Genomic DNA, 14,684 nt, shown 5'->3' on the forward strand with positions numbered 1-14,684 from the left:
ATATTTAGCATTTAATGAAAATTTATCAGGCAAACCAAGATATAAGGCCCTCTTAAAAGAAGTAAAAAAAAAAAAAAACCAGGGGTGCCTGAGTGGCTCAGTCAATAACCATCTGCCTTCAGCTCAGGTCATGATCCCAGGGTCCTGGGATCGAGCCCCGCATCGGGCTCCTTGCTCAGCCGGGAGCCTGCTTCTCCCTCTCCCACTCCCCCTGCTTGTGTTCCCTCTCTAGCTGTGTCTGTCAAATAAATAAAATCTTAAAAAAAAAAGGAAGTAAAAAAACCAGACCCATAGATGACTGAGATATTATAATTTTTGGACAGGCAATTTATTATTACTGTGATTAACATGTTCAAAAAATAAATGACAAGGTAGATATTTATAGAATAGAACTGACAGCAATAAAAAAGAATCAAGTAATATAGGAAATAAAAACGTGACTATTGAAATGAAGAACTCAACAGATGTGCTGAAATGCAGATTGGAGAAAGTAGAAGAGAGGATAGTGAACTAAATGCCAGGTCAGTACAAATATATAAGCTGAAACTTGAGGAGGAAAAAATGATAAAAAATACAAAAAAAAATCATAAAAGACATATGGGACACAATAAAAAGGCCTAAGATATGAGTAACTGGTGTCCCAACTGGAAAGAGAGGAATGCAGTATCTAAAGAGATAATGGTTGGAAAATCTCCAAAACTGGTAAGAGTCATCAGCCACAGTTTAAGAAGTACTAAAAACCCCAGCAGGAAAAATACAAGAAAAACCAGAGACAAGTCCAAAGTTAAAGTCAAAGAAAAATTCTGAAAGCAGACAAAGAAAGTAGAAATATATCCAAAGAAGCAAGAATAAGACTAACAACTGACTTCTTGACAAAAATAAGAGAATCCAAAGATTATGGAAGGTCATCGTTAAAGAGTCAAAGAATATAACTTCCAATGTAGAGTTCTGTACTTAGAGAGGCAAAATAAAAGATATCTGCAGGGGCACCTGGGTGGGTCAGTTGGTTAGGTATCCCACTCTTGTTTTTGGCTCAGGTCATGGACTCAGGGTCGTTAAGACTGAGCCCTGTGTTGGGCTCTGTACTGGACATGGAGCCTGCTTCGGATTCCCTCTCTGTCTCCCACTCTGTATGCAAACTGCCCCCCCCAACTTGCTCCCTCTCTTTCTCAAAAAAAAAAAACAACAACAAAATCTGTAAACAAAAACTAAGAGAATTCACACACTGAGTGAAAAGTAAAAGAAGCTGTGTAGGCAGAAGAAAAATAATAATATAATTCATAATTGTCCAGATGAAAACATGGAAATACAGGAAGAGGAGAAAAACAATGGAAAGAGTAAAATTCAACTACACAAAATGATTAACAGTATTTTGTCACTACAAGGCATTAAAATGTAGAATTAAGGTGACTGACAAGAATAATACAAAAGGTTGGAAATATTAAATGGAATTAAAATGTTCTAAGATCCTACCATTGTATGAGAAGTGGCAAACCTTATAGTTTATATTTGACTTTAATATGTCAAGGATACATTTTGTAATCTTTAGAGCAAACATCAAAAGGATATACAACTGCCAAGCAAATAGAAAAGGAAATGAGAATAAAAAATACCTGTTCAATCTAAAAGAAGCAGGAAAGAAGAAAAAAAAGAAGATAAACATGTGGCATACAGGAAAAAAAAAGTAAGATATGAGATAGGAATCTAATTATATGAGTAATGTATATTAAATATAGACTCCAATTAAAAGATAGAACGAATTAAAAAAATAAAAAGTGCATTCCAATTACAAAAAAAATCTTGTATTTAAGAACATAGAAAGGTTGAAAGTAAAAGGATGGAAAAGACATGCAAATACTAAAACAACCTAAAGCTAGCATAGTTATACTAATCATAGATACAAAAGATATTCAGGTAGGCATCATTAGAGGTAAAGAAGGATATTTCCAAATGAGAAAAGGTTCAATCCATCAGGAAGATACAAGAATTCTAAACTTATATACATGTAAGCTATATACATGTATATATAACTTACACATGAAAGATAGCTTCAAAATACATAAAGCAAAATTAGATGGAACCAAAAGAAGAGATATAAAAATCCCAATCGTAACAGGACACTTTAATAAATGTCTCTCAATAACTGATAAAACAAGCAGACAAAAACTAAGCAAGAGTATAAGTGATCTGGACAACAAACTCAACAAACTTGACTTTACTGTATATACTAAGACTATATTTAAGAATGTCAGCATATTAAAAAAAGAATGTCGGCATATACATTGTTTTCAAATGCACAAAGAATGTGTATAAAATTGACCACATGATGTTCAATAAGACAAAATTTCAACAAATTTTGAAGAACTCAAAATCATTCTGCATATCTGACCACAATGAAATTAAACGAAAAACTAGAAACAAAAAGATAACTGGAAAATCTCCAAATATATTTCAGATATTTAAAAATTAAGCAAAACTTCCTAAATAACTTACGGATTAAAGAAGAAATCACAATAGGAATTAGAAAACGTTTTGTACTAAAAATAACGAAAACAGACATACCAATATTTAGAAATTAAATATGTAAAAAATAGAAGAAAGTAAATAGTATCCAAAATTCAAAAAATAAAAAACCAAACATTCAATGAAGAAAATTAACAAAGGCAGAGTTGGTTCTTTTCTTTTTTAAAGATTTTATTTATTTATTTGGGAGAGAGAGAGAGAGCACAAGCAGACTTGATGGTGACCAGGGAGTACATCACGGGGCTCAATCCCAAGACCCTGGGATCATGACCTGAGCTGAAGGCAGATGCTTAACCAACTGAGCCACCCAGGTGCCCCAGTTCTTTATAAGACTAGTAAAATTGATAAATCTTGTCATGGCCATGAAAATGTGCCTCTCAGATGTGCCAAGGGGAGCTATGCTTTGAAATTCACCACTGCATTCATATTGAGGCCATGCTTCCCATGAGCACAAGAGAAATAGCCTGGAGACCTATACCTGAGATATGTGGGACTCCTCTGGGCAACTCTGGCTTGAGAACTCCTCTCTGGCCTTGTTCAAAACTTAATTAATATTGCAATCTATGCGTCTTCCTGCCCAACTTTTCTTCAGTCCTGCTCTCCAGCACAGGGGTCAGACCTGCACCACAATTTGAGAGGTCTCCCTATTTCCTCTGGCTCCTAACTTATCTTCCATTACAGGTGTTTCCTTCAGTAAATCTCTTGAATGTCTAACTTCATCTTGGCATCTACTTCTTTGAAAATCCAAATTAGCATAAACTTATAGGAAGGGTGATCAAGGAAAAGAGAAAAAGCATAAATTTAATTCTAAGATTAGGAATTAAAAAAGGAACATCACTATAGATCCTATAGTAATTAAGAGGATGAGAGAATATTAGAAATAATTTTATGCTAATAAATTTGAGTATTTAGATAAAGTAGACAAATTCTGAGAGAAAAACAACTTATCAAAACTGACAAAGGAAGAAATAGAAAAACACGGACATTCCTATTCAATTAAAGAAGAATCTGTAATTAACAGCTTCTCTAGGCCCAGATATTTTGATGGGTGATCTCTTTCAAATATTTACATGAAAATGACCTCAAGCTTATAAAACTCTCCCAGAACAGAAAAAGGGCACTGCCTAATTCACTTTATAAGGTCATCATAATGTTCCTACCCAAACTAACAAGGACGTTACAAAAAAGGAAAATTAAGAAACAAACTCTTTCATAACAACACTGCAAAAATATGAGAAAAATATAATCAAATCAAATCCAGTGATACATTAAAAGAATATCATGACTATATTGGGACTATCCCAAGAATGCAAAGGTGGTTTACCCTTCCAAAATCAAGCTGTAATTCACACATTAAAAAGGGGGGGAGAAAAATCATATAGTAATTTCTAATAGATGCAGAAAAGTTATTTGATAAAATTCAACATCCTTTAATGACTAAAAACACCTTAACATCATCAACAATAAAACTCTTTGCAAACTATTAATGAAAGGAAACTTCTTGAATCTGTTAAGGGGTATCTATAAAGAGACTACAGCAAACTTTATCCTTTTTGATGAAATACTGAAGGTTTTCCATAGGAGATTGGGAATGAGATGAAGATACTCATGATAACCATTTCAATTATACTCATGTTCATTGTGCTTTGCTGTGCTAATCGTGCAGTAAGAAAAATAAAAAAATAAATACAAAGATTGGGAAAGAAGAGATGAAACTGTCATTATTCACAGATGATGTCATTATATACATAGAAAATCCAAAAGAATCAACAGACATATTATTACAATTAATAAGTGGAAACAATGTCATTGTAAAAAATTTATAAACCAGTGAGACACAAACAGAAACTGAAACTAAAAGGATGCCATTTAAAATGGATAGCATCATTCCCTGAGATCTGCTCTTACTGAAAGGAATCAATATAAAAATAGACAAATCTGAGCATCAGAAGACCTTCTAGTCTATCTGATGCATGATCTCTGTAGTTCTGAGAAGCAAAAGTATTTAAAACAACAAGGGCTTGTATCTGGAGTTGTGAGGTGTGTGTGCATCTTTGTGTACAAAGGTGACAGTGGGTAACTGAGGACTTGTTGATGGATGATGAGATTGGGGGGTGGATATGTGTGTATATGAAAGACTAATCAGTTCTGAGCAATGATGGAAAGGTTTTCTACTAACCTTTATAACTATGAAGGTTTCTATACTTTATCTGAACTCAGAATTAAAAAAAAAAGATAGTATCAAAAAACAAATAATAAGCGGGACGCCTGGCTGGCTTAGTTGGTAGAGCATGTGACACTTGATCACAAGGTCATGAATTCAAGCCCCATGTTGAGCACAGAGCTCACTTAAAAAAATACAAAAAACAAATAATAGGACTATTATAAAAGTTACATATATGAGACCATTATACTGAAAAAACTAACATTTTGAGAAAAATTAAAGACCACTAAATTAACAGAGAAAAATACTCTATGGATTGGAAGACACAATATTGTAAAGATGTCAATTCCTTCCAAACTGGTTCACAGATTCAATATAAAATTCAATTCAATAAAATTCTAGTAAGAACTAAAAAATTCCAAGGGGGCAACAACAATCTGATTCTAAAATTTATGTGGAAATGCAAAGAGGTAAGAAAAGCCAGGATAACCTTGAAGAACAAAGTTGGAAGTTTGGCATTACCAAATAAAAAGACTAATTATAAGCTAAGTAATTAAGAGACTGTAAACTGGTTATAAGGATAAAGAAAACAATGGAATAGAACAGTCTAGAAAAAGACTCACAGATATAAGATAATGTGAAATGTGACAAACGTGTCAATTTATTGCTGTAAAGGAAAGGATGTTCCTTTTAATAAATGATTGTGGGTCAACTCGTTATTCATATGGTCAAAAGAAAAGAATTATCCCTCTACCCTGTAACCATATATAAAAATTAATTCTAATTCCAGAAGGACTGTAAATCCAGATGAAAAGAATAACATAAAAAATTTAGGGATAAGAAAAGAACAACAGGAAAATCTCTTAATGAGCTAGGGATATCCAAAGATTTTCTTTAAAATAATATGAAAAGTATTACCCATAAGGGGAAAACATTATTAACTGGACTATATTAAAAATGAAGAGCTTTATTTCTCAAAAGATACCATACAGAGAATGGAAAGGCAAGATACAAGGTGGGAGAATATATTTGCAATACATTTATCTAGGAAAAGACTTGAATGCAGATTGCAAAAAGAATTATACATCAATAAGACAATCTAATATGGCAAAAGACAGGAACTTTACAAAAGAAGGTATCTAAATTCTAATAAGCAGATGAAAAGGTGCCCCACTTCACTAAATTAGGGAAATTCTAATGAAAAACACAATGAGAAACTAGAGCATACTCACCAGAATGGCTAAAATAAAAAACATGGACGGTAGAAAATGCTGATGAAAATATGGAAAAATAAAAGCCATTCTATATACTTCTGGTGGTCATATAAATTGGTACCACCACTTCGGAAAACTAGAAGTGGAACTCTTCTGTAGTATAACTATGGTGGTGATTGCATGATCTTATGCATTTGTTAAAGCACGCAGAACTGTGACACCATGAGGGGTGAACTGTACTTATTAAAAAACCAACCTAGATATGAAAGGAAATCAAAATGGAATACAAACTCTTAGAAGTAAACCTAACTGTATTACAAATGAATAATGTAACCACACCGAAGTGGATGTAAAAGAACTAACCTGAAGTGACTTTGGATAACAGTATTTTGACCAAACATCAGAGGGCTAAAGATAAAAAGAACTGTAAGCAAATATTGTACTCTAGGAAGTAAATATGTTTTGCACAAGGGTGTGGGTAAATAATTCGAAACTACTTTAGGATGGAACAAATAAGTAAATATATTTTAGATAATGAGAGCCAGAATTTTCAATGTCAGAGGAAGAAGTTAAACGGAAGGAAAGGGTGTAGGCTAGAATGAACTCTGTTGTTGGACTGGAATCAAAGGTATCAGCAGTTTCAAGTCATGGAATTCAAATATATAAATAGATAGATAGATATGGAAATAAATACAGATGGATATGTATGCATGAATTATTATATGTACAAATATTGCCAATCTATTTGCTAAGAGGGTCCCAAAGCAATGATTCTCAATTAGCAATGAGCATGTCTAGCACCCAGATCTGGGTTTCTAAATATCGTTTGCTAATTAAAGGAACCAGGGTTACTTGAAGAAGTGGTTGATTCTAGGACTGTAGCAGGGAAAATACAAGTACCTAAAGCATCATAGGTTGTCAAAAAGTAAGATAATGCTCAAAAAAGGATGGAGACAGAGCAAGATAAAAAGTCTATATACTGGGTGATTCTACTTCAAAAAGAGGGAGAACTAATGGTTAGTAGTAGAAACCAAAATAATAATGGCTTCTAAAGTGCTACAAGTGTTCTGTCTTGATCCGGTGGTAGTGACATAGGTATGTTCACTTAATAAAAGTAGTACCAGCTTCATATGCATAAAACTTAAAAACAAACTATATAAGATGTTCTATATTTTGATTGGTGATTATTTAGTGAAATAATATGTGCACTTTACTATATGTAATCTATACCTCAATAAATCTGACTAAAGGTCCTACCAAAATAATGCTATAATAGGGTTAACATTTGCCTAGGCTAATCTCCCAGGCCTAGGTCTCCCCAGGGCTAGGTCTGAGATCACTATACCATACAAACCATGCCCCAAAGATATTCCTTTGTCAGGAATGTGACAGTTCCACATATGTTATTCTAAATTATTTTTGACTGCTTGGTTAATTAAAGGACTTTGTCTTTTGTGGTTACAAAAATCTAAAAATGGAACATGAGTTAATATTCTAGTTGTTTATATTCCTAGTTAAGAAATATACAGTCTTCAAAATCCAAAGAACATTTTTCTATGAATGTCATACATAGACATTCTGAAAGAATGCTACTTAATTTGTTCTATCTGCACCGTCACCAACCTATACCAACAAGATCATCATTTAAAATTGTTTTGGCTATAGTAGAGAACATTTTCAAAAATGACTTACAACAATTTTTTGTAGGAATAGGAGTTGTGATGATGTGCTGACATTATTCTTCCAGCTGCTGAAGTTGTTTTTCTTTAGAGTTTACATTTTCTATTCCACACTTTCTGTACTTTATGTCTACCAGAACTGTAAAGCACATTGACCTTTTCTTATAATGTACAGCACTGAGTACTAACAAAGAACATGAAAACTTAACTAGAAAATGGGGTGACAAGTTTCTTTAAGGTCTCAGGAACATGAAGACAAGTAACTCCAATAACCCCATTTACTTATAAGGAAATGATAAAGGGCACTATGATGTGACTATCTTAAATTATAAGCTAATCAAATGCAGTTACTATTTAAAATAATATATGTAGATTGCTAGTAATAGATGAGTACATGACACTTTGTGATGTATCAAGAGAGAGAAGCATTCACCAAGACTTATTGAAGTACTAGATGCTTAGCTGCTAAAAGGTTCTGCTTCTATTATCCCACAAAATCATAAACTTGAGGCAACATTATCGAATCACCTAATCCAATGGTTCTTAAAGTGAGAGATGGAGGATAGACAGCATTGCTATATTACCTAAGGGATCTTTTCAACAAATACACAACACTACATTTCCCATCCCACAGACTCTATAATTCCCATTCTCATACATCTTCTTGAGGATATATATTCTAATACTCTTCACAGGGATGTATCAGGTTGAATCGAACATACTTCCATGAAGGCAGGGCTATATTTACTAGAAGTCCACTAGGTGATTCTGACATGGCAGCCCCTGTCTTCCAGTTGAAAACCTAATGACCTAATCTATTTCCTCCTATCGGGCAAAATTACAATTCAAACAACGCAGAAAGAATTTTGAAAGTATTCAGAAAAGTCTACAATTTATTCTTTAGTGGACCTATTTCATTGTGTCACATATGAGCCAAAGTGTGAAATGCATTATTTTCAATTTAGAATAAAAATCTTATTGCTTTTTCCAATATTTAGGGACATATTTAGTACAGAAATTTGGAGAAATGTAAACTTTCTGTAAAGACATATATATCTGTATATGTGTATGTATGTTGTATGTATGTATATATGCATGTATATAAAATATTTATTTTTATAATTGCTAGTATAATAAAGTGTTAATATATGAAGACCTCACTAGTAGGTGCTGTCTGGTAGGCAATAAAAATCTTTAGTCTTAGTTTTTCTACATTTATAGACATAGGAATGACTTCCTTGACCTGACTCCCATGCTACCTAACAGGTTCATTTAATATTTATTAAGAGGATCAAAATGTACAGAATCATATTTTCTTTCCTGCTGTTATTCCTGGCTTCTTACTCATTACTTTCCAGTGCTCCTTGTCACTCCCCTTCCCCAACACCCCCAAAAAGCTTGGAACTCAATTAGCCTGCAAGCAATGAAACAATGGTTGATAGTGACAAAACTTCTGCACTAGATGGATATACAAAATGGATACACAACTGAAACAGAGGTGACCAAAAAAAACCAGGATTCACAATTTAGCAAAGAGGAATTCAAAGAACTGCATGTATAAAATAACAGAAAGTGGTTTATAGACACCATATCTCAAAAGGAGAAAGGTCTCTAGAATTAAATACCAAGAAAACGGATTTTGTTACATTATTGTTAAATGCCAAAAACTTAGCAATGATCATTTAAAAATACTCTACCATGTGAGGTTTAAGACAATGATTCCTAATTAGTGTTTTAATAAGTGTGTTAGCACTGCCTTGTGCCATTCTGGAATGTCACTTATGGCAAATTAAGGGACACTTTCCCTCCCCATCTTCCATTAGTATTTTAATGCTAGGAGGTGGGAAAAAGCTGATCCATATTCAAGAGCAAAGGAGGAAAAACAATAACAAATTGGCATCTCTTCTGTGAATTGCCCCACAGGCCAAGCATTTTTATGTTCTTAATCATTATTAAATGACTTAACATGACACCCAGAGCCTGGCGAATGATTGCATCCTGACATGAGAACGAATTACAAATGAAATGAAAGATCAAGCCGTATTAGAGGACTGCCTCTGGGAAATGAAAATCTTTAATTCTCTTTTATTATTGACATTTATTTGGCTGCCATGAATAACAACATAGCAAAGAGATTCGGCTACGCTTGTGCACTGAATAGCTTATCCCAGGGCTCAAAACTACATTAACATTTATCATGTTTGCTTTTGTAGCTGACACCACTGAACAGATTCTCTATCCATCTTGTATTTATCATGCATTGCAGATATAGTGCATCCTCTAATTTAAGTTCATTTTCATATAGTAGGAAGAGCAAAGATTAGCCAATGTCTTTCCTCAAATAAATTCCTGCTAGTAAGTATTCCTAGGAATGGCTTAATAGATTTAATAAAGAACAAAAGGAGTTGACAAAGAAATTGAGTCACAGGAAGGGGGGGCTAATTTTAAAGGTTTCAACTTTGGGGAAATTGTGCAAATTTACAATGAGGAAGACACTTGTATGATATGTATATCAGGAATATATAAAGCCTTAAAATAAATGTCTCCATAAAGAGCAACCAAATAGCATTTTATGAATCTGAAGGCAGTACTACAGTTCCTGTAAGATGTCTGCATGTTTTTCACTTTTCCAAATAGTGTTCCTTGCTAAGACAGAACAGGCCACATACTATACGAAGACAGCAATCCAGATAGTTATTATCAATGCAGGGATATCTTTTCATGACATTTCCCTTCTCTCTTGCACAAATTAACAGTGTTGCTTTTTCTGTCATATCAAAGATTATATGGTACCTGATGCCTTTGCACATATGATCCTCTTTACTAATATGACTGGATTGCCCTCCTTTCTTTAAATTCTTCCTAGAATTCAAGGTTCAGCAAGGATATCAATGTATCTTGAAAATCACTTAGTATCTCTGATTTTTTTTTTTAAAGGCTTATTTATTTTAGAGAGAGAGAGGGAGTGTGAGCATGAGCGTGGAGAGGGGCAGAGGGAGAGGAAGAGAATCTCAAGCAGACAGCCAGATGTGGGGCTTGATCCCATGACCCCAAGATCATGACCTATGCAGAAACCAAGAGCTGAACTCTCAAATGACTGAGCCACCCAGGCGCCCCTGTATCTCTGATTCTTGACTGAAAATTATTTTTTAGTTTTCTATTTTATAATTTTAATCATGGAAAATTTTAAACATATACACAAATGGAGGTAATAACATAATGACCACCCCTTGTATACCCATCACCCAGCTTCTACAATTATTAACTCATGATGAATCTCATTTTATCTATAACCCCACTTCACTATTTGTCACTCACTGAATTATTATGAAATAAATATTTTTGGAAGTAAGTCTTTGAATCTTGCTTTTGACAATTCTAAAGTAAGAAAGTCAGAATGAATTAATTCTAAGGTTCCTTTTCCCCAAAATTTGACAATAATTTCTTCTTTGACCCTTTCCAGGCTTATAGATTTAATTCAACAAAAATTTACTTCATATTCACTATAACATCTTTCTTCAAGCTTAATCAATTGATCTCCTTCTCTGAGTCAATACAACCTATATAGTCTGTACCAATAATCAAGAAGTATAATTATACTTCTTTGGATTTATATTTTTATGTGTATTAATTTTATTTCCAACTTAGATGCTTAAGGCTCATATCTTAAATTTCTGTTTAACAGTGTACTAAAAGAAACACAAAGGTAATTAATTGCTACTGTTTATAATAATTATTAATTAACTGATGGGTTTTAATTTTAATGGTTCAGACAGAATTAACAGGTTTGTATTTGGCTTTAATAGTAGGTAGCATCATACTGACAGTATTAATCATTTTAACCAATAAAATGCTTGTTTACTAGATGAAATTCCTATTCTATTTCTGTGTCATAAAATAGATGACTGAGTAAAAACAGAAGTGAGGTTTTCTTCTTGAAGTTTAAAGCTAGAGGATGTAATTTCTCTCTGGATTTTATTTGTTTATAATTAGATAAATTCATTTAAGTTAAGCATAGGAATTTGCTAAGTAAAATTTTTTTCAGGAAAGACATTACTAGACTGACAGTATCTCCAAAATACCAGAGTAAATAAACTAAATCAAAGTAGATTTACTCAACTGAATTTTAATAAATTACCTTCTTGAAAATGAAATCTTTCCTACTGAGACAGAAGGTAGGAATATTTACTAAAATAAAAACACTACAAAAGGTACATTTTCACAGAAATAGAACAAACAACCCTAAAATTTATATAGAACCACAAAAGACCCCTAATAGTCAAAGCAATCTTGAGAAAGAATGAGGCTGGAGGCATCACACTTCCTGATTTCAAACTATATTACAAAGATATAGTAATCAAATCAGTATGGTACTGGCATCAAAACAGACACCTGGAAAGGAGTGTCTTCAATGAATGGTGCTGGGAAAACTGCCACATGCAAAAGAATGAAACTGGATCATTATTATGGATGTCCAACAAGTACATGAAAAGATGCTTAACAGTAGTAATCATCAGGGAAATGCAAATCAAAACCACAGTGAGATAACACCTAACACCTGTTAGAATGCCTATTATCAAAAAGATAAGAAATAAATGTAGGTGAGGTCATGGAGAAAAGGGAACACTTGTGCATTGTTGGTGGGACTCTAAATTGGTATAGTCTCTATGGAAAACAGTATGGAAGTTCTTCAAAAAATTAAAAAAAGAACTACCATATGATCCATAATTTCATTTCTGGGTATTTATCTGAAAGAAACAAAAACACTAACTCTATACCCCCATGTTCACTGCAACATTATTTATTAGAGCTAAGATAATAGCTAAGTGTCCACTATGGATGAATGGATAAAGAAAATGTGGTGTGATAGAATATTATTCAGCCATAAAAAAAGAGAAGAAAATCCTGCCATTTAAACAAAATGGATGAACCCTGAGTGCATTATGCCAAGTGAAATCATTCAGAGAGAGAAAGACAAATGCTGTATGATCTTGCTGGTATGTGGAATCTACAAAAAAAACAAAGCAAAACTGAACTTACAAATACAGAGAACAGACTGGTGGTTGCCAGATGCAGGGGTTGGGGTAGGGTAAGCAAAATGTACGAAGGTGGTAAAAAAGAATTATGTTGTTTCAAATAAATTATAATATAAATAATATAGAATTCTGTTATAAATGATTAATCTTCATTATACTGGGCTTTGCATACAATTTCCACACGTACCTGTAGCCATTATAGTATCTTCTCTCCCTTGGGTGAAAATCACGACTCGCTGCCTCTTCAGGTTCACCTTTGGTAGAGCTTGTGCCTTTCTGGCTATCTCTTTAATGTCTTCCGTCTATTAATAGAGAGGAGGAAAAAGTTCTCATAACCAGTACAATAAAGCAAAACTTACTAGTAGATTAAGGATTTAGCTTGTCATGTTCAAAATAGGAGAGATACACACCCCTATTATAAGAGTTACTCTTTTAAAATTTCAATGATATACAAAAGTAAATAGTACAATAGCCTCCAAGGAACCCACCATCAAGTTGCAACAATTTTAAATTTATGATAAATTTTATTTCATCTACAGTCTCACTCACTTACCTTTCATATTATTTTGAAGCAAATCCCAGATACAATATAATATTATCTGTAAATGTTTTATTATGTATCCCTGAAAGGTAATGACTTAAACATAACCACATAACTACTATATTTTTAAAAATTAACAATAATTTCTCAATATTAGCAAGTAGCCATTTTCAAATTTCCAATTAAGGAGAATTTCTAAAGAAAAATAGGACTATTTAATTATTTTAGAGGTTTGGAGAATTATGCTGACTCTGGAAATAATGTTGCTAAAATGCCAATTTTTTCAAAGAACTAAAATGAGAGAAGGAGATGCTGTTTCCTATAGACTTAATTTTATTTAAAAAAGATAAAATTACAAAAAACCACAAGGTAATTCTAGAAACTTGGATGCTATTTTTCATATCACATAGGTCACGAAGTTTTACATCATAAATGTTCTGACTTGAAATCTAACTCTTGAGCTATTATCAGTAGGATTTTTAGAATCATGGTTTTTTTTTTTAAGGATTTTATTTATTTATTTGACAGAGAGAGAGGGAACACAAGCAGGGGGAGCGGGAGAAGCAGGCTTCCCACAGAGCAGGTAGCCCAACGTGGGGCTCGATCCCAGGACCCCGGAACCATGACCTGAGCTGAAGGCAGATGCCTAGCAACTGAACCACCCAGGTGCCCCTAGAATCATGTTTTTTTTAAAAGATTTATTTATTTATTTGTTTGTTTGAGAGAGAAAGAGAGAACACATGCATGAGCAGAGGAGTGGAGAGAGAGAATCCCAAACAGACTCTAAGCTGAGCATGAAGCCCGACATGGGGCTCGACCCGACGACCCATGAGATCACAACCTGAGCTGAAACCAGGAGTTGGATGCTCAACTGACTGAGCCACCCAGTTGCCCCTAGGATCATGTTTTCAACAATTTTAGGTAATTTAAAAATCCATGTTTGAATTCAGTGGGCCTCTAATCATCCATGGTTTGGGCTTTATTGGTACTCTATCACTGTGCAGTTTCAAACAGTTAATGGAGAGAGACACAGACCAGAGGAGAAATATATCTGAGTGGCATCAAGAAAGTTTAATTAGAATATATAAGACAGAAAAATTTAGGTATTCAAGGTAGACAAGTCATAATGATTACAGTGAACATCAGAAACTATGACATTTTTAAAGGTATGAAAATTCTTAGTGAAATATTTGTATGTTGTTTATCCACTACATACTAAGAAATTCCAGATGATACATGAAGCTAAGCTTCTACTACACCTAACATGATGATTCCAGATGACCGTTGTTTCTGAAAAGAACAGCCATGTGTGGTAAGACAATGCTGCTGACCTTTCAAACACGCTGACTATTTCACTTTTGGTTGCCTATTTTAGAACAAAACTAAGCCTGAACTCTGACAATATAAGAAAAGAAATTCCCTCAGTTTTGGGGGAAGGACTATTAGAAATGACTAGTAACAGCTGAAAGGACAAAAAATAAAATAAAATAAAATAAAAAAAGGCACATGACAATGTTTTCAGTCTCT

At 33.5% G+C, this 14,684-nt stretch overlaps 1 protein-coding gene and 2 non-coding genes across 9 annotated transcripts in view; 2 read left to right on the forward strand and 1 right to left on the reverse strand.

Annotated features, from left to right (window-relative positions):
- ADK (adenosine kinase) overlaps nucleotides 1–14,684 on the reverse strand; it is a 490,534-nt gene that overhangs the window by 75,411 nt on the left and 400,439 nt on the right. For all 7 annotated transcript variants that reach the window (XM_028109694.2, XM_028109695.2, XM_028109693.2 and 4 more), the window contains one exon: nucleotides 12,804–12,918. In XM_028109694.2, the coding sequence (XP_027965495.1) occupies nucleotides 12,804–12,918 (115 nt within the window). The remainder of the gene's footprint in view (nucleotides 1–12,803; nucleotides 12,919–14,684) is intronic.
- On the forward strand, nucleotides 4,439–4,517 carry LOC114214251 (small nucleolar RNA U2-19). The gene has a single exon (XR_003610375.1). It is a non-coding gene; the product is annotated as a small nucleolar RNA U2-19 (small nucleolar RNA).
- On the forward strand, nucleotides 4,674–4,742 carry LOC114214249 (small nucleolar RNA U2-30). The gene has a single exon (XR_003610373.2). It is a non-coding gene; the product is annotated as a small nucleolar RNA U2-30 (small nucleolar RNA).

This window comes from Eumetopias jubatus, unplaced genomic scaffold (assembly GCF_037043125.1).
Source record: "Eumetopias jubatus isolate StellerSeaLion01/CBP00866 unplaced genomic scaffold, mEumJub1_p1.0 scaffold_17, whole genome shotgun sequence".
Taxonomy (NCBI): domain Eukaryota; kingdom Metazoa; phylum Chordata; class Mammalia; order Carnivora; family Otariidae; genus Eumetopias; species Eumetopias jubatus.